At 40.0% G+C, this 24,388-nt stretch overlaps 1 protein-coding gene across 16 annotated transcripts in view; it reads right to left on the bottom strand.

Annotated features, from left to right (window-relative positions):
- Window positions 1–1,726: 1,726 nt before the first annotated feature.
- APC (APC regulator of WNT signaling pathway) overlaps window positions 1,727–24,388 on the bottom strand; it is a 111,791-nt gene continuing 89,129 nt past the window's right edge. For all 16 annotated transcript variants that reach the window (XM_053294271.1, XM_053294274.1, XM_053294272.1 and 13 more), the window contains 7 exons: window positions 21,387–21,765; window positions 19,353–19,448; window positions 18,345–18,484; window positions 17,523–17,600; window positions 15,802–15,918; window positions 15,256–15,470; window positions 1,727–13,241 (listed from right to left, as the gene is read on the bottom strand). In XM_053294271.1, the coding sequence (XP_053150246.1) occupies window positions 6,668–13,241; window positions 15,256–15,470; window positions 15,802–15,918; window positions 17,523–17,600; window positions 18,345–18,484; window positions 19,353–19,448; window positions 21,387–21,765 (7,599 nt within the window). In that variant the 3' untranslated portion in view covers window positions 1,727–6,667. The remainder of the gene's footprint in view (window positions 13,242–15,255; window positions 15,471–15,801; window positions 15,919–17,522; window positions 17,601–18,344; window positions 18,485–19,352; window positions 19,449–21,386; window positions 21,766–24,388) is intronic.

Below are 24,388 nucleotides of genomic sequence, written 5' to 3'. Positions count from 1 at the left end.
TATTCTGTTTATGTTCACGTAAAGCTTTCCTCAATAATCAACTGTCAAGATAAAAGGAAAGCAAGACATAAGGGCTTAGCCAATGGCTTCCTCCCTTGGGTTTCCCAATCTAGTCTACAGCCTGCAGATAATTCTGAACAGATTCAAGGAGGTACGATACTTAAACTTGGCAAATGAACCACCAACTCCTGTGAACGATGAGTGTAGCAGAAAAGTCTATGGAAGCATTGCTATGAGAGTGCCTTGTACTATGCAAAAGCATTGGCCTGGCAAGAATAGTGAAAGAAATACTTGTGACAATACTGATCACCTGGTAGATGGGGCAGGATGGAAGCATCCAGCTGAGGATGCTTTATGCTGAGGAGGAGTTATGCTGGCATAACATTTACCTAACGATTAGTACAAAGACATCTATGTATTTGGCTTCAATATACTCAGCGGAGTTGATGTACACATACAAGCAGCATCTGCATACAGATTGCATAGTTCTGGATTAGATAGATAGAGTGACATTTCCAGCACTTCTTGATACAAAAGCATACACATTTCAATTCATGGAGAAAAATCAATGGCTCATACGAGAATTTCTGGAAGACTGCAATAGTGCATTTCCTTTGGATCTTTTTTGCAAGCTACTAGAACATCTGACTTAATTTTAAGCCCACATACCCTCAGATTACCAACAATATGAATGTCAGCAGAAGCTCATCTAGGCAAACCTCAAACAGCCTATATAACTGACCTGGCAGTTTTCTAGTCCAATTGCTTTATTGTTGAAATTTGAAGAAATCACACTTTGTATAGAACAGGAACTCCCAACTTGAGTCCCTAGACATTGCTGGACTACTACTAACCATTGTCATGTCAGGTTGAAAGCCCCCTGCGACAGAAAACCTGCAAGTGATGTAAAGTTTTGAACTGCAAAAAGACTTCAGCAATGGGGCTTCTGTTGAGGCTTCTAATGTTCTTGGGGAAAATGGATTGAAGTAAGATGACAACATTCATTAAAGGCAAATGTTAAGTATTACCAAAAAAAAGAAAGGAGGTAGATTACTTATCAGACATTAGCCAAAAAGATCTGCAAGTTGGTTTATCGCAAGTTATGAGCTCACAGTGTGATAATGCTGCAAAAATGCTAATGCTACATACTGTTTGCATAAATAACCTATTATTAATTTGAATGTGTGTAAAGAAGGTTCTCTTCTTTTTAATGTGTTTGCCAGGATTAAGTTAGTATTTTAGTTCTTAAAAGGGAGAGACTACAGACCTTGTGAGGCTTCTTCTTGGCCTAAACTTCTGTCAAATTGATTTTGTAAAGCTACATGAAAATACATAAAACAGTTTTAAGTGTAGGAATTTCCAAATAAGATGTGTCACTGCAGTATGGTCTACAGTTAAAACTTCAATTCTTGCTCAACAGCATCAAATAATGGACGGACTAGTTCTGGAAGTTGGCTGCAGTTAAGCAGAGAGGCCTCCAGAGTCTCGCCCTATCAAGTATAGTTTATCTATTGTCCTTTTATTTCATTCTGCTTATCCCAGTTCCGCTATTTAAAAAAATTCTTCTTGCAGCTACCAAAACTAGTTACAGTAACAAATCGCAAACCCACAATATGCAGTTATTTCTCCAACAATATTCAAGTCCATCTATTAAGGATGAACTTTAATATATTGGGGGAAAATTGAGTGGCACTTCACATTTAAACATAACACACACACATTGATGTTTGGATGGAACATGGTCTTTATAGAAGAATTTAATTTACAAGACCCATTGGCAACACTGAAACATTCAGAACTCTTTCAAGAATCTGTTTAGTGTGTTGAAGCCATCCAATTATAGAGTTATGCATTAGGTTCTGTTAAACACAAAGAGTTCCAAATTTTAATTTTTTTGATTTCACACATTAAAAATATACAAATAAACTCAAATTAAACTTCTCAAACATGTTAATAGTCAGAGATACTACTTTGAAAACAGACTACTTCAGTTCTTTGTAGTCATGGTTGGTTTGTCAGATATAAAAATGTTTATAGAACATTTAGTTTTTACATTGTTAGTACATAATAAATTGTGATGGGATAGTTTACAGCTTTGAGAAACAACATTATAGATTGAGTACATGACTTGGAACAATAAATTATTTCATTGAAGACAAGTTAAATCACAATTCAATGAATACTCTTAAAGAGGGATATGGACAATAACAGGCTTAAAAATACAATTGTGGTCACGGTCTCAAAACAAGTATGTTTATATGCCACTTACATTGATACTAAAAAAAGCAAGCTTATTGTAAAAAAGTAAACATTACAATTTGCACATTTGTTTTTACTGGGCTATTTCTTTACATCAAAATGAAATTGCTGATCAAATTATTCATTATATTTCAGTATATCAGAATTAAGTTACAAAAGAAAACGTTTTGAACATTTTGGCTTGCACATTGATTCACAAATAATCAGAAAGTGAAAAAAATTAATATAATTCTCACAGTACCAGAGCCAGGGGAGGAAGCAGGAAACTTTGTGTCAGTGAGCAATAGATCCAGACTAAGATTTGCATGAGTGGAAGACTTCCACTCATGCACATGGTGAGGAGCGCTTTTCTTTTATCCCCCTTCCCTTTATAGCTCCATGCGCTTGCTGAAAAGATGTCCCCGAGATCTGGAGAATCCTCAGTGACTTTTTTTGGCAAATACAGAGGGCAGCAGGGGGAAGAGTGGGATATACATTGCCTCATCTCCTTTGTAGAAGTGGAAGCATTCTGCTCATGCAAATCTTCATTTGGGCGTTGCCCAATGGAACACATACTGGATCTTAGCTAAAAGGCTGAGAAGCGATGCTGCCCAATGGAATTTTATTTTTAAAAATTATCTTCAATTTCTTGAATTGGTTTTGCCCATACCGTGCGGTGCATCACGACAATACGCCAGTGGTTAATTTAAGAAGTAAAAAATAGCAGTAATCAGCAAGTACACATTTAACAGCATCCGTGAAGTCAAGTTGCCATTAAAGCTTGGTAGTTAACAGCAGAGGATTTCTGCAACCTTCATGGTGGGGAGTTCCCTCCAGCTGTAATCCCCATTTTCTTTTGGAATAGCTGATGCAAGAGAAACTGAAGTGAATCAGACTGATCAAAGGAACACTGATCTTGTTTATTAGTCTATATTGGATGCTGTACATAAAGTACATTGAACCGTAATATATTGCAAACAAGGATACTGTATATCAGGGAGGCAGGGGTTGTGTCTACATAAGATATTCTACCAATATGGTATGCCATTATTTATGCCCAGTTAAAAGGCAGAGTATAAGAACTACAGCCTTTTTGATGGAGACCTCAGGAAAAAGGAGTAATATTTTGTTACATAATACTTTTTATAAGAAACCCAGCACACAAGTTCTTAACGTTAACTTACTGTTAGTATCTTAATAGGGTTAATTAAATACAGATTTTATGTTGTATAGTTCTTCTTACATATGGCATTTCAAAGTGTTATCGGATTCACCAGTTTATCTATTCAGTATGTATTATTTAAACAAATGACATTATCTATTTAAGGGATTTATATCCTGCCTTATCTACTTTGTGTCAAGGCATTATGGGGAGGGGAGGGGAGGGCACCAAGATAAAGCTAACAATACATTACATTATTTGAAAATGCATGTTATCTCTAAAGCAAGGTGTGCTGTCAAGACAATTTCGACTCCTGGCGTTCACAGAGACATGGATTTTCTTTGGTAGAATACAGGAGGGGTTTACCATTGCCTCCTCCCACGCAGTATGAGATGATGCCTTTCAGCATCTTCCTATATTGCTGTTGCCCGATATAGTACCAGCGGGGATTTGAACTGGCAATCTTCTGCTTGTTAGTCAAGCATTTCCCCACTGCGCCACTTAAGGCGACATCTGTTATCTTTACATTAGGCTAATATGATGTCAGTTATTCCGAAAATGTAAAAATTTATAGCAGAAGACTTGTGCTCTGGGTTAAGAGATGTGAAGACCTGGGGGGGGGGGGAACTGGGGAAATTTCAGGGGGCGGGGCAGGAACAATTTGCTTCTGTCCCTCCACCCCTCAGGTCAGAGGGAAAGTGGACATTTTGGAAAAACTTTAACACATTTCTTATGAAATATATTCTCTCAAACTGCTGCATGAAATACTTTACAAAGCATGGTTTTAAAAGATTATCACTTCCTGTTTATTGCTTTCAAAATGCTAACTATGTAACATGAAGATGTTTTCTATGTAAGGCAATGAAACATGTTAAATCTACAATTCTGATCTGCATAATATATAATTATGTAGAACTTTAAGATACCAGATGCTTTCAGCCTCCCTCCACCTCAGACCCACTGTCCACTTTACACAGACCTACGCCTTCCCTAGGATCCTTGTTTGCTTGTGAATTGTTGCCTGCTGGCCTACTTTCCACTTTGATCTGGAGACTGGTGAATGTACTGTCCTGATTTGGCCACTGTCCATCTTGGCGATATTCTCCCACCTCAAGGAACTATATGACATTGTGTTTCATCTTCCTATAGGAAAGCAAGCAGCCTATTGCCCTGCCTGCTTGGGTGCTACACTCCTTGAGGTGAGAGAATATCGCCAAGATGGACCGTGGCCAAATCAGGACAGTACATTCACCAGTCTCCAGATGCTGCAAGAGGGCTCAGGAAAAACCTGCTCAGATAAACTCAGGTTATATCAGCTTGCATGTTGATGCCCTAGTTTTATTATTAAAAAGGGAAATCTTATGTGCAAACTAAGCTGTACACAGTTCATTTTGTGCCTTTAAAACAGTGAACTTTAAGTATATTTGTATCATATGTATATATTTCAATTTCCCCCCTTAAAAAGGATATTTCTGTCTCCATCGTTTCAGGAGTTTTACAGCTCTAGCTCTAGTGTGCCATACAGCAAGAAGCACTGTCCTGTATTATCAGTTAAACTGGCATATTTGTATTTTGACACTGGTAAGCACATTCAGAACCCTACTTTATGTAAACACATATTACATATATGATAGTAATAATGAAAACCAGCCTGAGATATAAGTTTACTTGCTTTCTACTGTTTTAATTAACCACATGCACACGCATTTTGCTATATTTGCATAGAGGCACTTAAGTTTATCAGAGTACTTCTGTTGTAAACAGTATAATGAAGGTCTCTTAAGTGAAAGCATATGTGATTACAAAGTTGGTTTATCCAGAGTAGTTTATACAAAACTTATTTTCTACTAAGACACTTAAATTTAGTATATTAGTCTCCAGTGTGTCCACATTAAAAAAAGGAGCAAGATACCAAATGAATATACACTTGCAATCAATTTCCAGATAAACTTTTTTTCCAGTTTTTCCAGAACTGCAAAACTCATATTTTATTCACAGAATAGCATTCTAGACTGTGCAAGATGAGAAGCATGACTTTGGGCATACAGAAGTACTTCTTTTAGCCTCTTTCTGTACTTAGAATCAACAAAAGTCTCAACTGCAAACCCCAGTGCTCTGTTGGAATGCTGCAGCAGTTATATGTGTACGTTAACAGCTACTATAAACTTGAAAAGAACCAGTGTGTGACTGTTAACAGGCAGTGGATACAATCCAGATCCATTAAAATCCATGCCAATGCTTCCACCAATTTCAATGGAATGTAGATTGCCCCCAATGAGCCTTTAGAGTAAGTGCATTCATACATCATACAAAAAAAGAAATCTCAAAAATACCAAAATTAAACATCCATTTCTTATGTACTGCAAAAGTAACACACAACAAAATTTACATACAGCAATAATTTATTCTGAAATGTTCATTTAGTTCTGTTGAGACCTCACCCATGTCTCATTAATAGAAGAGCAGCCATCTCACCTCAAATACCAGAATATACAACAAGTTACAGCATAGCAAAAATCCTACCTACTGTCAGATAAAATCTAGTTTTGGTAAAATAATTTTCTTCAAGGTTCACACATACACCGATTTCCTTTTTTTGCAGAGCACAGAAACAAAGATAAAATTACACCATAACTATCTATGCACATTATGTGACCACAGAAATGTTAATCATTATTTCAGAAAATGAACCATCAGTTCTATCCATGCAGAAAAAACAGGCTTGTTCAGCAGAAACCATATTACTGTGAATTTCACAGCCACATGATTAATTATAAGGTTAGGTGGCTTCACAAATACTAAAATGGAGTATTTTTTTTTTTTGCATAAATAATACCAATTTCTCCCTGATGTAGTTTAGTCATTTTGTAAATCTAGAAATGAGTGATACAGCATTAGAATTTTGTTTTCAATCTCCATTCATCTTTCTTGAATCCTCTTCTCCCCACAAAAAACAATTAAAGGTATGGGATGTTAATTAAATATATGTAAAACATACTGTACAAATATAATCACTTTAGCAATTTTATTGCTAAACTATCAATTGGGAACCCTCAAAATATTACCAGTCAAAGTCAGAAGGAATCCCTCAAAATATTACCAGTCAAAGACAAAGAATATCAAATATGGCTTCCAGAACAAGAACCCTCTACAAGAATCAAATGTATTTACAAAAAAACACACACAACCCCAACCCAAAACCTAACCAAATTATTTTATAGTTTCATCAAAAAGTTCCACATATAGCATAATAATCAGAATTTTTCATTAAACAGAAGTCACCAGGTAAGATCCAGAATGCCGCTTAGGACTTTGAGCGCCACTGGAATCTGTACTTTCAGTCTTTGAATCTCGTTTTTTTGTGCTGTTATTTACTGGTGTTGGTATCTGCGATGGTCGGGCACAACCATTATCTGCACTGCTTTTCCTGGGGCTTGGATTATAGTTGAAAGGAGTCACTCTTGCTGCAACAGCACCACTGGGCGAACTGTGTTTGCTGGAGCTGCTGGAACTGAATGGTGTACGTTCATTAATAGTGCTTTCACTAGTTTCTGGGACAGGGACAGGATTGTTTAGCACAGGTTTTGTTTCAGTTCCTTTCTTGTCTGGGCCATCCACTTGAATGAATGAATTCAGGCGGTTTTCTAAACCCATGGTGCGAGCAGGGACATTTCCATTCCCTGCATTTTGTTTTTCATGAAGATCTTTAGAATCTTTACTATTCACATTCCCTTTCTCTGAAACACTGTCAATAATAGGGGGAGTGTTTCCTGTGGGAGACTTTCCAGACCTAGGATTATTAATAGGGCAGTCCTCAATCCTCACCCATACATCCTCTGTTTTAGAGACAGCAGGTGCCATCTGGTAAATTAAAGTTTTTGAATCAGCACCACTGATAGCACCTGATGAGGTATTTTGAGGAGGACTAGTCATTATCTGAGGAATTTCATTTTCCTTTATCTTTCTCCAAGTACCTTTTGTTGGTGCTTGACTCTCTTTAGATTGCTTGAATCCAGAAAAAGAACTCACATGCTGTTTTTCATCCTCACTTTTTGCCTTCTCACTGGATTCGGAAGAGGCTGAAAGAATGGAGGAAGAGCTTCCAGTCCTTCTCCAGGTGCTTACACGAGGAAGGGATGAGGAGTGTTTGCTGTGCTCACGCTTCCATGTCCCTGATCTGTTAATTGGCAGTCTAGAAGGACTCTCAGAATGAGACCGAGTTATGTCATGGCGTTTTGTGGGTCTCCCATCACTGTACTCTAAAGAAGGGCTCAGGTTAGGAGGTAACTTTCGCCAGCCACTAGCCTGGATGGCTGAATGAGCAGATAAAGACATATCAGGAAGTGAAGGACTTAAAACTGGGGTCTGTGTTTGGGACTGGGTGGGAGAGTCTGGCCTAGAAGGGGACAAAGATTCAAATGAGGCAGACTCTTCTAATTTCCTTCTTAGTGTGGGACTTGGAGTTTCTTTAATAAAGGTCGATTGGCGTACTAAAACTGGTCTCTCTGATCTGTCAGATTCACTCCCACTGGATTTGGCTGATGATATTCTAGACAACTCAGTCTTTTTGTTAGATCCACTGACACCAGAAATTTGGTTTAGTCCTTTTGACGCAGACTCACTCCTGGGAATACCACTGGTACTTTTGGGCAACCCTGTTTGTTTCACAATACTTTGCTGACTCATCTGTCTGCCTGGTGATGTGTATGCCATTCTTCCGGAACCTGAAGACTTGGTGGAAGCTGTACTTGGAGATGATGTTCTTGGCAACTGAGAGAGTTTATTAGGAGGACTTATGCCATTTCTGCCTGGTGAAATGGAATTTCGGCCAGGAGACTGCAGAGGTCTGGTTAATGGTTGCTGCTGTGGTCTAGATGGTGTAGAATCTCTAGATCCTGATCTAGAAGGTCCTTTACTTGATCCACCTGGTTGAGACGGCTGCCTGGATATAGGGCTTGGCTCAGATTTCACAGATTGTTTGTTTACTCTGGGGGAAGCAGAAGAATTCTGGCTTTCAATAGGACTTTTGGATGCTGTACTCTTTAGTTGTGACCCTTTTTTAGAAACAGGACTTGTACTTGAAGAGCTATTCCGAACTCCAGGAATATGAATCATTGTCCTGCCTCGGGAGATTGAAGGCATATTTGTTTGCAGGGGCTGTTTTAAATGACTGGTAAGTTCTGAATTAGAACGAGCTTTACCTGTAATCATACTTTTATATACTTTCTTTCCTCCTTTGATACCTTTATTTTCGGACTCTACTTTTTTAGTTTCCAATGTACTCTTCTCTCCTGGTTTAATAATTCTTGGACCTTTATTACTAGTAAAAGGTTTTTCTTCTTGGTCTGGTGTCAGATGAAAGGGTGACCCTAAAGAAATTCCAGATTTTAATGAAAGGATTGAATCAGAGTCTGATGAAGCTTGCCTTGACAGTGATGCTGCAGCAGCAGCTTGATGCAAGCTGCTAACTATGGAATTTGCACCTTCTTGAATAGCTTTCCAGTCAAAGTTCTCTGAATCCGGTGAGAAACCATGCTCTGAATCAGGTCTTTGTATATCCTTCAAATCGAGAGTTAGATCTTCAGCCAAAATGCCTCCCATGCTTCTAGAGTTACTTTTTTCACTGTCCCCTTTTGCTCTTGAAGGCTTTTTCTTTTTTGGCATAGCAGAACTAATGCATTCCTGCAAAAGATCATCTTCTGAGTCAATACTAAGAGAACTGAGGGAACTGTTTCTTGAAAAGCATACAGGTGTGTCTTCAACATGAAATGATTTGGGAACATAACCAGAAACTTGAGGTCTGCTTGATTCCATCTTGGCATCAGATGATTCTATATGTTTTCTGGGCTCACTTTCTTTATTGTTGTTGTTTTCTTGATCAATATCACTGAGAGAACTCAGAGATGAATTACGAGAAAAACAAACAGGAGTATTTTCTATTGCAAAATTTTGCATTTTCTCATCAGTAGCTGCACTTCTATCCGCAATCTCTTTAGCTGACTGAGAAAAAGGGGTTTGTTTCTGCAGAAGAGCTTTGGATTGATTTCTTTCTGTTGGAGTGTTTTTTTGACAAGAATGTGTTCTATTCACTGAGTGCTGGTTTGAAGTCTGTTCAGTATTGGTGCTGGATTTATTTTCACTTTCTTTTGCCTTTCTCAGTTCTTCCTTTTCCCTTGAAAGATCCACATCATCATCAAAGTCTAGAGAACTCAAGGAATCATTTCGTGAAAAACAATATGGTGTTCCCTCAATTGGAGTGTAATGGTGGGGAGAATCAAATGCAAAGCTTCCTTTTGTACGCTCTTCATTATTTGGAAGTTTATCATTGAAGTCCCTTGAGTTATTTTTCAGGTTTTGTTTCTTTATATCTTTGCTGTCTGTATATGTCCTTTCACTGCTAAAATTACTTTTTGGCTCTGTGGTTTTTCGTAAGCGTGCCCTATACTCGTTACTCTGGGGCATGGGCTTTACTGGTGATGTTGGTTTCTTTTTCTCAACTTCCAGTTGATTTTTAGTGCTTATCGATGGCGATGCAGTTGCTTGCTGTATTTGATCCATTATCTTTTTCACTCTGAAAGGCTTGTGGCTTTTTCCTTTTGGCATAGCAGAATTAATACATTCTGCAAGAATATCATCACCTTCTGCTTTGTCATCATCCAGTCCAATCGTAGTCCCAGTTGACCTTTTCCCCCTTTGAGCATCATCAGTACTTCTGCCTTCTGTAGGAATGGTATCTCTCTTTTCAAACTCAGCTGGTTCCATGTCTGTACCAACAGACTCTGTATTTACCAATTCATTTGGTGGTGATTCTATTGTGAGATCACTCAGAGATGTAGCAGTTGAGAAGTTTATTGGGGTTCCCTCAACACAATACACACGTGGCATATCATCTCCAGGAGTAAAACTAACATGCTTTTGAGAATGTGATCTGCTTTGCGAAGGGAGAAGCTTATACACAGGCAGCTGGCTTGGTTTCCTGGCTATAGGTGGCGGTATTTTTGAAGCAGTTATCTGAGAAGGCTTTTTGGCTTTACGTGAAGATTTTGTTGGCATAGCAGAAATAATACATTCCTCCAATATTTCGATATCATCATCGTCTGAATCATCCAGTATATCTTTTTCCGTTTCTGTGGGCTTCTCTGTCTTCTTCTCTTGATTATCCTTTGTATCATCTGTCTGTTCAAGTTCTGCTTCATTCCCATGGTCATTCTCATGTACAGGAGGCATTATTCTTAACTCTACATCTTTCTGTATAAATGGTTCATCAAGACTCAAAGCACTTAGGCTTGATGAACAAGAAAATCCATCTGGTGTGCTTTCTGTAGCAAAGTGTAACAAAGTGTCTGCATCTTGCAATACCTGCACTCTTTGAACAGCTGTATTTAGAGCTGTCTGCCTTGGTCCAGATTCTCTCTTTTCAGCATTAGGTACTTTAGTTTTGGTTGCTTCTCTCTTTACTTGAGTGGTTTGTGTAGGGGGTGGGGTTTTATTTCTGCTTGGGGGCATTGTTTGCCCAGGACTATCTGGAAGGTCGCTCGGGCTTATGATGCCACTCACCATTCCACTGCAAGGCTCACTCTGAACAGAGCTAGCAATTGAACGGCTCTCAAAGCTATCCAGGGAACTTACAGAAGTACACCTGCTAAACATGAGTGGAGTCTCCTGCACATAATGTTCTGGTGGACTCTTGGGAGTCTGAGCACCGCTTTTTGAAGGAGATTTGGCACCTGAAGTAAACTCAACAGCCTTATGTCTAGCTGAATCAGATGGAGATAAACTAGAATTCTGAAGTCTATTTGATTTTGTTCTAATGTGCTGTGAGGCAGATGAAGTTTCACTTACTGTACCTGCTGTGGACAGACTCCCACTATTTTCTTTCATTCCCACTATCTTCAGGGAGTTATCAGTATCTGCTACACGTGTGGCTTGATCACGTCCCGTTTCATCTTCAGCTGATGATAAAGATGACAAAGAGCTACATCTTGAAAAGCATATTGGTGTATCTTCCACACAATAAGTTTGCATTGTTTCCTGGTTGATGGAGGGTGCTTTGCAGGAGGTAGACTTCTGAGCATGACCTGCTCTATTTTGAGCAGAATTTGGATGAAGTTGGTTATGCCTCTTTGAGCCAGCTGATGCCGATGTACTCCTGCTGTTCGATGAAATGTGATCTGTTTTAGTGCTTTGCACGGATGGACTTTTTGAGAAAGAAAAAGATGGCTTCTGTGCAGAGGGGGGAACATCTGTTGAGTATTTGAGACTATAATCAATAGGCTGATCTACATGGTGCTCTTCTTCATTGTACTTTATGCTATAATTAGTTGGATGATCTTCTTCCTCATGCTGCTCCTCCTCGGAGTAACGCTCACTATAATTGGTTGGCTTATCATCCTCATAATCATCCGGGCATAAGGACTGGTTTACTTTTGGATTTATTCCATGACTGCAGCCTACTCTGTTTTGTTCTGAACTGATAGATTCTCTTGATCTGAAAGGAGAAACACATTCTGTCTGTCCAAAAGCGGACTGGTAGCTCATATGTTTATCATCCCCACTTTCAGTGTATACAGGGTAGGCTCCACTTTGACTTCTGGACTGTCTTTGTTCATTCTGCTTTATTTCTTCTTCTATTATGTGTTTGGGTCTTGCCCACCTTTCATTCTGTGATGGGCTTTGCCTTCCAGAATTCAACTGTTCATCAGAGTATTTTAGACTATAGTTTATGGGAGTATCTAGTTCTCCATCATTGTCATCCATATGATTAGCACTGTGGATTTTATGGGCTAAATCAGCAGGGTACTGTCCATAACTGCAAAATTTACTTTCGTCATCTTCAGAATAAGATTCAATAGGCTTCATCTGACCTCTTTTACCATACCCATCACTGCTACTGACACTGTTTAAGCTATCATTAGAAGCTCTCTTATATTCAACTTTTGCATATGGCACAGGACATGTCCTGTTCTCAGATTTAGCAAAGTTGTAATTACTTGTGAGGGTATGGCCTGCAGATGTTCTTCTTAAAGCATTCCTGTCTTCTGTTAAACAGTGCATTTCAGTTACAGATCCATTGCTTCTCTCTTCTTGCGGCATATGCATACTTGTTACTTCTTCCATTACTTTGGAAATTTGGGCTGCAGCAGTAGAGATCTGCATTCCTATTCGTTTAGAAGAGCTCCCAGAATTGTCTGTTGTGGATTGATAGCTGCTTAATCCGATTGCACGCTCTCTGTCCAAGCTCCTGTCCTTTTCAGATCGAGAACTCTCTGTATTCCCTCTACTTGAAGAAGATGAGCCAGGCAACACTGTAGTATTTAAATATGGTGAAAGTACAGTCATGTTACCAGCACTGAAATTCTCTGGCCTACAAACTCCATCTTCATGTCGATTTGCATCCAAAACATATTCACTGTACACATTCTGTTTGTGTCTTTGTTTATTACGGTGAGATGTTTTGGGACTTAGATTATCAATATTGTCAAATGTCTCTGATAAATGTTGAGCATCTAACTCTGCTTCCAGTGCTTTTTGCTTTCTAACATGAAGAGATGGTAAGCTTGAACCTGGAGACATGATGTTAGCATCTTTATATTTTGCAGGTCTGTTTGCCATTAGGTTCCTTAGAGCCGCAGCACTGCCCATAGCTATCATCTTGTGCTTTGAATGTATGAGATTTTTGAGCATACTGACTGCTCCCATGTCCCACAATGCTTCCTGGTCCTTTGCATTCCGTGCAGAGAGGTTCCACAGGGTGCCACATGCATTGCTCACTATTGTCAAACTGTGAGACTTCAAGTGATGTAACAGGGTTTGCAAGCAGCTGTTCTCTCTCAGAATTTGCCTGTAATTAAGAAGTGAACATAAACAAAAAGGAAAACAAATCAGAAGAGATCATGATTATTTCCTGTTGATAATACTGTCAGAATATTCAGTGAATATTATTCAAAGTTAATTTATTTAAAGACTGAGATTCAAATAAGATTATTGTTCTACACAAGGGGATTTTCCCTTCTGCAATTGTTACCAGACTCACTCACTACACCATTTTGTGTGCACCCCAGAAACCAGAAAATTTCACCATTTTCCTAGCCTGCTTGGAAGATAAACTTTAACTGGCTGCATTCCAGAACCGACAAATCATTTAAGGTGTTTCCCCACAGTGACCCAAGCTCAAGACTGCAATGGATTAAAGAGATGGCATCTGAACATATACAGAGATAATAGGTTCCAAGAATAAACTTTTCACTCCCCCTTCCTCCATAATTAACAAGATTATGCCAGAAAGCGCGATGTATCCCCACTTCCATTTCTAGATTGCTACCTTCAGCAATCACCGATGATGCAGTTATTTTGTTCTTGGAGCACACAGAAAGCAAGACCCAGGACTTAACCGAATCGATACTCAATATTCATGCCTTTATGGAGCAAGCATTCCAAACACACTTTAGGTTTCCAAACTCATGACTTTGGAGGATGCAAAAACTTCTCAATAGCTCCCCAAGAATTAAACCATGCCTCCAGGTTACTTTTAAGCTACAAGTAAAGGTAAAGCGTGCCGTCGAGACTTAAAGGCATTGACCTCTTGCATCTCCTGCCCTCCTACACTAACCTCTTGTCTCCATGCACGTTACTCCCCTTCACCACATAGCTTGCCACATGCTTGAGCCAACTGGAGAGAAGGACCCTGTCCAGATCAGGTAGATATGAATAAAGGGTCTATTCTTTCTTTTTCTTTCACCCCCAAATCTCTGACCCCGCTCCTAGCACTATGACATATTGAAAAGGCTTTAGAAGCTTCCTGATCTATCTCTACTGCAAAACCCAATTATGGAAAGACGGTCATTAGCAAGTTCACTAGGCACTAATCTTCTGATTAACGACCACCTTTTCGCCTTCTGTATTTCTATCATCCCTCAATAAAGCAACTCTCTGTTTTCAAGGCATGTGTTCATGCTTTTTTGTCTTTTCCAACATGTCCATACCACGATCAACTTTCCCAGATTCTTTGTGGTTAATATAGCTGTGGGCTGGTCTGGACCCATTTGAAGCTAACTTTCCCCAACTTTGAGCACATAGCTATCAAGGAAGGTAGTTGCTACACTTCAGAGCAGACCTGTCAACAGAAGTCACTCACATGTTGTGGAATGTCACCCTGAACATTTCCCTGACCTTTAAGGGCAGCTTCTCAGAGCATATGGGGTGTGTGTGCACGCAGACACATTGGGGGACGGGTTGAATTCCAGTCAAAGTTTTTGGGTAAGAACTATCTTGTTTCTAATTGATTAATCACAGTTACACAACTGAAATGAGATGATAGTAAAGATAAAGTGTGCCGTCGAGTTGGTGTCGACTCCTGGCGACCACAGAGCCCTGTGGTTGTCTTTGGGTAGAATAAAGGAGGGGTTTACCATTGCCTCCTCCCACACAGTATGTGATGATGCCTTTCAGCATCTTCTTATATAGCTGTTGCCCAATATAGGTGTTTCCCATAGTCTGAGAAACATACCAGTGGGGATACAAACTGGCAACCTCTGGCTTGCTAGTCAAGTCATTTCCCGTGGCACCATTAGGTGGTTGAGATGATAGTATCTCAATACAAATAGCACTTTTGAAAGAGCAATTTCACTTTATTTCCCCCACAGACAATTCTCAGTGTGCAGCCATTTGAGTAGTGGTCTTAACAAGAACGTGGCAAAAAAAAAAAAGTGTCATATACAAGATAATTAAGTATAACCTTGATCATATTATCTGCCTACCTGCATATAGTTTCTTATGAATTTTCTAGCAAACATCTGAGCTAGCAGTCTGCATATAATGTAAAGCTTACTGCACGTGTAACTTGCTAGCACACTTACCTGTGGTCCTCATTTGTAGCAATCAAGCTTGAGACGTTGCGCAGTATCCCCCCTCCACTTTCAATGATGGCTAAGGTATTTGTTTGGCTCCGGTAAGTCAGCGTGCCAACTAAAAAGGCAAGAGCACCATCCACAGCACATATATCAGCTTTATTCTCAGTGCAATGTGCTGATAAATTCCATAAGGCACTCAATACACTTTTTAGGGTGGATTCCTGAAGAAAGAAAAAACATACAATGAATTACAATTCTGGGTGGGTGGTGGAGCGGGGAGATTTTACCCCAATTAAACCAATGGAAGTTTTGATATTTGACTTCAATGGGATAAAAATTAAGCTTTTAGAACTTTAATTTAGAAAATGGCTGGTAGAGAATACCTGCAAGAAATCAAGCTATTTTATATTTTGCTATCCATTTTACAATTTTTTTTCTACTACACATTGTAAATTATAATGTTTTAGTCTTTTATTAGTAAGAGCTATACTTTTCTTTTGGGGGAGAAGGAGGGAGGGGAAGTCATTCCAAATATTCCTCTGCAGATGGCACCTTTTTAACGTCCAAAGCACACTCCATCAATGCTTTCACGCTTCCAACTTCACGTAGTGTCTTTTTACTGTTCACATCTGCCCTCCATGACAAATTCCTCAAAACACTTGCAATGACCTGTAAAAATGAAACAACAAAAAAAGCTTAATGTTATTTAACTTTTGGGGGTGAATATGCTATCAGAAGAAAGCAACAATTGGATCCAATCTCTTACAGTTTTCTACTCTTTGGTACTCCCTGATGGCTAGGAATACAGGATGCTTTGTTTTTTTCTGTATAAACATTATAATAAGCTGTTTCATGTACTGGATTTTGTTGTTGTTGTTGTTAAATTTAATGCCTGAGAGTTCAGAGTCAGAAGTCTAAAGCTTCATTTCAAATTGTGTTTTAGGTATAGTTCCCTAAGTGAATCACTGAACTTCTCATTGAGATTTATTTATGAGGTTTTAAGAGTACCTAGGGTAAAATTAAAGCACATAGATATTCTGTATCTTCCTCACTTGTAAAATGAAAATATTTGTAATTGTTTAACACACTTGTGTTGTGGGAAATTTACATTTAGATAACTATATAGCTGTATATAAAAGTGCTAATTAAGCTTGACAGAGCCCAAGGTCAGATCATCAGCCACTGATGAACTTCCCATGGTGAGTAAAATAGGTATAAATTTATCTAAAAAGTCTTGTATTTGGCCAGTTTAATGTTAATGAATGAAATAAATGTTTTATAATAAAATTAAGATGGTACATTAAGGACTTCATTAGAGCAGCCAAAAGCCAGCCAGCAATAGCTGCACCTTAAAATGAAATAATTCCTAGTACGACTGCTTTAGATAAAAGGGGCAAATAAAACTCAAATTGCTTCGATTTCCCCCTCATCTTAACAGTTGTTGTATAATTCTACAAAGGCCTCCTTGATCAAAGTAAAACATCTATCTATACTATCACCAAAAACTCAACCGTAGTGTCAGAGGCTGTCCAAATTATGTATTGTCCCACAATAAACCTTCAAGGCTAGGGCCCATGAGGGATGCTGAAAGGTGGTGGTGGTGCTGCTGGTGCCATCTTCCCCCATTCACCTTCCACTTGCAAAATGGAATCATCCTCACAGTTAGGGGATGTTCAGTTTGTGGATGGGGAGGCAGGTGAGAGATAGCAGTGGCAGTTCAAAAACACTTAGACCACCAGTGCCGCCTCCTGTCCTCCCCATTTGCAAATGGACTTCTCAGGGCCTCATGTGATGACACAGGGCCTGTGGGAGAAAAGCTCATTCACTGATGAGGAGGGAGAAGAGAAGTCATCCTTGTCAACAGACTTGGCAGCAGCTTCTGCCCCTCCCATCCTCTGCATGGAGGCAGCAGTAGCAGCTCTGCCACCACTCACCCTCAAAGGGTAGGAGAAGGAACTGCTCGTCTTCCTACATCCCCCCCAATTTGCAGATGATGGGGAGAAGTCAATGCTCTGCTCCCTCAACAAAAGGGAGAAACTGGTTTAGAGAATTCCATATTGGTGAACATGTTGCAAATTTTGGTTTATTTTGAGACTTCTGAAAAGCATGAAGTATGTATGTTAAGAATGAAATGGAAAAAACTTCAAGAACACAATTGTGGATACTAGGAAAATTGACTTAAATAAATGGTAGCCTAAATAAATCAATAGGCTTGAATACTTGGCAGCAAGTAGGAAAATGCACAACATAAACATCCCACTAACAAGATTCACCTGCTGCAAATCTTCACTTTCAGATTTTAACTGGGCTACAAGAGCTCTCATGCAACCCTTCATTGAACATAATGTAGCCTGTTGGAACAAAAGCAGAGAGATTTTGTGAAACAAATGGTTAAGCAGTATTATGGCGACAAGAGATCAAACATTTAAGGATAGCATTAAAGGTTATGTATGTAATGTGCCAATTTAAATAACTCACAAAGATTAATTAAACTCTGATGCAAATTACTGCCTAAGTGCAAACTCCAAGAGACTCATATTTTGCCAAAGATATTCTGCCAAGCTTCGCTAAAAAGGAAAAAAATCCAAAGTAAAGAGACTAATTGAATCGCACCTTGAGGCTGTTCTCACGAGCAGCCAAGACTGGGCTAAGGCAGGCACACCCAGGCAAGGGAGCCTGCTGGCTCATGTGCCAGAGGAGCAGGTTCATGGCCAGCACTGGGGGGATCCCCATAAGGCACCGTGCACCGTGATTTCTGGGGGCCAGGACAACACATCCCAGCCCCCGAACCTCCATGCTGCCTGGGTGCGCGAGTTGCACACCCAGCAACTCTTCTCGATCATTTGTGGGGAAGGCAAGCTGTTGCCGCCTTCCCTGCCACCCCCTCTTAAGTCTGCTCACAGAATCATGAGAAGTTTTGTGCTTCTGTTACAGCCAGTATTCAGGGCTTCATAGCATGCTTGAATTACAGCTGCCTGATAAATTCTGCTCTTTATTCAGCCGCTGACATTAATGTCAACAACATTCTATGTAGACAAAGCCAATATTCTAATTATTAAAGTTATTCAGTAAGAAACTACACATTCAAAACTTACCTTATTGGCAACATCTCCAAAAGTTAAATTCGTCAGAGCCATTCCAGCATATCGTCTTAATGTAACACTATAGTGGTCATTAGTAAGCCCATACATTTCACAGTCCACCTGTAGAAGTTCTGCAATGGCCTGCAGCCCCCCTATAAAAAGTAATTGAAATGTTTGTTAGAAATTATTTTCTAAATATATTTATTCTCCAAAGTGCCAAAAACAAAAAAAAGGGGCTAATTACAGAACATCCACATCAACTGAGAACTGTCTTAAAGAGCAAGGGGTATTTTAGGACAGAGTACTAAACATTCATGTTGTATTATCCAGTTTAAGAGAAGAAATATTCTTTAAGCATTCAGATATGTTTCCTTTGTTCCTTTGGACATGATGAGCATTTGTCACTTATGAAAGTATAAGAGCTTTAGTTCATTTTACACACATACATCAATTGTCCTATTTCCTATTTGGATGTGTGCAATTAAATCGGAAGGAATGATAGTGATGTACAGGTGGACTTCGTTATCTGTGGGGGTTTCGTTCTCGGCTGAAGCCACGGATAGTGAAACCACGGATAACAAGGCATCAAGGCAATGGGAATCGGGGGGGGGAGGGGCGGTTAGGTTCCTGGAGGCGGCTTCTTCTTCTTTTTTTTTAAAGGCTAAACACTGAAGCAATAAGAGAAAGAAAGTGCTGTACAGCAAAGCCCCCGCAGAAGCCAAAATTCTGCCATTTTCCAGAGGAAAAATCACAACCCCCCCCCGGGAGTACAAAATGGCCTTGTGCTGCAAAATGGTGGCAAGAAATGCCTTCGGAGTTTCTGGACACCTAGGAACCACATATACCAATGTCAGGTGTCAATTGCCCAACCATGGATACGTGGAATCGCAGGTGTCGGGACTGAAAGTAACGAGGTCCACCTGTATTATAGTTCTTACTGACACGCTTTAATTTAGCAAGTGTATAGAAAGAAGAAAAAACATTTGTTATTTTCTTGCAAAGTAATCCTTTTCGTCTTACCAAGTTCATTCATTGCATGCCTATGCTCTTCATCAAATGAAAGCTTCATTAGGACACACACCGCAGGGCAGATTTGATGGTCAGCTGGAGCTGGCACTGTCTCAGAAGGAGGAGAATAATTATTATTTGCTTGATCCATTAACTAGGTATTTAACAGAACCAAGTTTTGAGATCAGACTTTAAAACTGTTTATTGGTCAACTGAAAAGGCAGTCTAATTATGCATAATTGTGCAGTCTTTCCCAGATGGAAAAATGTGAAGCCTTCTTATCAGATGTAAGTGGTTGAAAGTCACATCTGGCCAGATTATCAAGACAACCCTGGCACCACTTGAGTTCTTTCAGTGAAAAAGGACAAAGAGCAGGATCCAGGCTAGCATTACGCTCACAGCAGGTAAGAAAATATAATCTCTAAGCAGTTTGCATTGCTGCATAATATTATCATTTTGCTAATACAATGTGTAATATTCCCTTTAGGCAACCATCTTCCATATGGGATTGTGTTCCATAAGCACGTATTGAACCTTAATCCACTGTACAAGAACTAGTCTGGAAAAGAGGCTCCTTTCTTCATGCAATGACTTTATTATATGTCCTTAAACTAAGCCTAAGCTAGTCTGGATCCTGCTCATTACATTCAGTAATCAGACACTCGGCTTTCACTTGTATGATTAATGTTTTGCTTTTTCTGGGTTTACCCTGTTGTATGTATGTATGTATGATTGATTATTAATTCGATTTCTATACCGCCCTTCCAAAAATGGCTCAGGGCGGTTGACACAGAGAAATAATAAATAAATAAGATGTCCCCAAAGGGCTCACATTCTAAAAAAAACCACAAGATAGACACCAGCAACAGTCACTGGAGGTACTGTGCTGGAGGTGGATAGGGCCAGTTACTCTCCCCCTGCTAAATAAAGAGAATCACCACAGTAAAAGGTGCCTCTTTGCCCAGTTAGCAGGGGTTGTTTTATGTATGTATGTATGTATGTATGTATGTATGTATGTATTTGTTTTATTATCTTTTTCTTAAATAGTTACCACTGGTAACTTACATTTTTCTCAAATAATTGCCATTGAGTTCATTTTAGAATTACTGTACATTGCAAGCTAAAGAGATGGACATTATTCTGCACGAAATGTATCTAAACTGGTTCAAAGTGTCTGAATCCGTCACCAAATGGCTTATTTAAAGTCAGCGCCTGAACCAAAGAATTAAAAAAATACTGATTAATATGAACAGGAACTGGGCCTAGTTTTTTTTAAATGATTTGACTCCCTGACGCCCATTTCACATCAAGTGCAAGAACATATTGAGGTTGTTCTCACTACCGGGTGGGCGGGGCAGCAGGTGGGGTGGTGGTGGTGGTAGGAAGGATGGATTTACTCACTCCCCCCCCCCCAGATGACAGATTGCTTGTTTCTGAGAGTCCATATCATGCTCCCAGATGAGCAGCACTATGTGGTGCAGTGCGCAGCTCTGGAGGCCTTGCTCCCTTAACCCTGGCTAAAAGCTGGGCTAGGCAGTACTGGCCCACCGGGATCAGGCCTGATCTCAGTGGTTCTCACGTGCAGCCGAATCCAGTTGGGTGTCCCTGGCCTGGGTCAGGCTGTGTGTGAGAACAGCCTCACTGAATAGCATACTGAGGCTTCACACCTGATTGAGTGGGTGGGGACACTGTCATAAAAGACTGAAAAACCCAGTTCCACACATAATAGGACCCAACCACAATCACTTCCATGTAGTCAAGATTCTGATTCAATTACCACTGCTACCAAATAATGGTTAAGGAGGAAAAAATCCTCCGAGCCTGGCTGTACTGACTGGGGGTGGGGGGGTGGGGTGTTACTGAACTGAACTTTATTTGTTTGAACTCCAAAACATCTAGCAATAGGTTCTTGTGTTGTAGTTCACATATCCTGCTTATATACTTTTGCTCCGCTAAGTCTTAAATTCAAAGCCCTAACATTAAACACCACTTTGCGCTGCTTTGAAATCTTTTGGTAACCATTTCTAAGCATTCGGACAAACATACTTGGATTTTTGTCCTGGTCCATGCCCTGATCATGTGCCTCCTGCCAATCCCAACACGTTTCACAGTAAGCTCGGATTTGTTCTAGAAGATGGAGAACTCTTATTTCCCGCCTGCCTCGCTTATCGTCAGGTTGTGAATGAATGATGTTATGCAGGGCTGCGCTGGCTCTGGCACGGGCTTCCTTACTGCCCCGAGAGTTTCCCAACAAAACAGAGTCTTTATCATTGCCATGTAGGAGTTGGATGAGGAGGGGAAGGCATCCAGATTGGCGCATGGCTATGCAGCTGTCCTGGGAGCTGGACATGGCTAGCAACGTTCGTGACATGTCATCTTTATCATGCGTACCCAGCATTGATAACAATGAATACACCATTTCCACCTGCAGAGTAGATGGAATTAAACAAGATTACAATTTTAAAATATATATATGAATGATGTAGTGGTGGCATAGGTCCATCCAGGAATATTTTTCTACTGTGTCAAATAACTCTAAAGCATAACAGTCCTTAGCTGTTAATTTCATTTTATTTTAAAGTAACAGAAAAAGAATATGGTAATGACATCAAAAGGATTATAGCTCTTCATTTTTAAAAATGATCCTCAAATGCTTAGATGAGAAACTTACCAGAATTTTCCCCTCAACTGTATGTACATTTATATGATTAAGATTTTCATGTAAAAACGTATATCTACAGGCTTAGAATTGCTCTACCAGGCACATATACTTTTACCTAGCAAATTCTGTAACAATCACAAGAAGCTTTGGAGCAAAATGGAAGAGAAGAATACCATTGTAGAGGCATTTTAAAACGTTTGCCCATAAGAGGATAAATATTTTAAAAATTCAGCCTTTCAAAGCCTAGCAAATACAATAGCTAATAATTAGATTCTATATAGCACTTTTACAGGACTCCTAAATGAATGTTAAATTGCAGCAGTAAGAGAAAACATTATACATAAGAACTAATGTTGCTCATAAATTAATTAACCACACAAAGAGCATTATGCATTTTCAGAAAACCTTAATGGCATTCTCCTTGAACTATTATTGTGGCAGCAATCTAGTGTCACACCATGAAACACTAGTAATAGAATTGACCGAGCAGCTTTGATTGTCCAATTGGGCTGAAGCAATTACTGAGAATTGACAGGCTTGCTAAAATAACCTGACATGCAATATGTCAATATAAATCCACTGGACAGCTGAAAACACCTTAAGACCGGTACAACTATTTCAAAAGCAGCTTAAAGTAAAAATACTTCCCATGGAGTGGACTGCTCAGCTGGAGGGGGGAGGAGGGGGAGAATAGCTGATGTGTTAAGATTAAGGTCAAAAGCTACCACATGTACAGGTGGATAAAAGCACTACATAAGAGCAGGTTTTTAAAGATTAATTAACAACATGTAAGAACAGGTTCTTAATATTAACTTATGTATGTAACCACAGAATCACAAGAGAGACTATGAATACTTTCATCACAAAAGATAAACACTTTCGAGCTAAAGAACACACAATTAGTCTGGGCAATTTGTTTGAATGGGATGTCAGAAAAAATGTACACTAGCACAAAAATTAAAGGAATGAAGCATTGAGGCAAAATTATATTGGTCATATTAATATACTGGATATTTACACACAAGAATGAAATAATCTAAATAAACAACCACCTGCACTGTTTTAGTATAATTCTGTTCCTGGAGCCTTGGACAGCCCTTCCTCTTTTCTACCCTAACTCTAACAACAATGCAATAGAAGTGGTGTAGCACTTCTACTTCAGTTCCTGAAAGAGTGCTTCGGTGAGCTCAGTTGCTAACACTGGAACATCCATTGTAGTTTCAGACAACACAAAAACATGGTTTGCTCTTACAGATAGACAGAGAAACTAAATAATACAATTGCTTGTCTGCATTTCCCCCCATCTACGCATGACTCTGCTTCATATCTCATATCCCATCTCCAAGGTGCAGCAGCCTCTTGAGGCTAAGCAATGGCCTGAACTATGGTTTATCAATGGTCTGTGAATTCAGACACAATGCAGAACGACAGCAAAAATGGTGGTTTGCAAATCAACTCCAAATCATGGTTCCAGATCCTGGTTTGTTGGCCTCAAACCACAGCTTGTGGGCAGACCCCAGTTCAGGCATAATGCACAACCACATTTTAACTAAACAAGCTAGGTGAGGGACTCTAAGGTCTGAACAAATTTCTTCGGTTCCAAAAAATGAGATCAGTAGACTATGCTTCTAATGTCTGAATCTTCCCCCATATATACAAACTCCCTACACATACAAAACTAGTAAGTCAGGGAGAAGGGCTAGTCTCCTTTGAGATTTACAGGTTTATATTACTGATGCCTTAATATTTCACTGATAATTAAGCCATGGAGTAAAATTCAACTGCTCTAAATACTAGGGATGTGCAGCGGACCAGTCCGGGGCCATGGTAGAGGCCTCCGAACCAGTCTGGATAGGGGCTGGTCCAGCGAGGGGGGTGGGGGGGAGATGTAGCTTTAAGGGTGGGGTGGGGGTAGTACTTACCCCTCTCGCCACTTTCCCCCCTCTGGCGCTCAACTTTGTAGCAAAGTTTTTGGGGCGGCAGCGTTCCTCCCTGCCGCCCCTGCCCCTGTCGTTGCCCGGCAAAATGGGAAGTTGAGGGCACGCATGTGCCCGTTGCGGTGCGTGTGCGCCCACCGCCATACATGTGCGCCGCACACGTCACACATTGTGTGTGGTGCGCATGCAGCGGCGATGGCCGTGCACGCGCCCACAACTTCCCTTTTTGCTGGGCAACGATGGGGGCAGGGAGGAACGCTGACGCCCCAAAAACTTTGCTACGAAGTCGAGAGCCGGAGGGGGAAAATTGGTGAGAGGGGTAAGTACTACCCCCCCACCCTTAAAGCTCCATACCCCCCCGTGCCGGACCGCGCCTCTGTGATTCTGTGCATATCCCTACTAAATACTGCTTCAAGACTTCCTCTATATGCAGTTTCAAGAAACTTTCA

Source organism: Hemicordylus capensis, chromosome 2 (genome assembly GCF_027244095.1).
Source record: "Hemicordylus capensis ecotype Gifberg chromosome 2, rHemCap1.1.pri, whole genome shotgun sequence".
NCBI lineage: Eukaryota > Metazoa > Chordata > Lepidosauria > Squamata > Cordylidae > Hemicordylus > Hemicordylus capensis.
The sequence above is the reverse complement of the archived record's forward strand: the minus strand, read 5'-3'. Positions and strand labels throughout refer to the sequence as shown.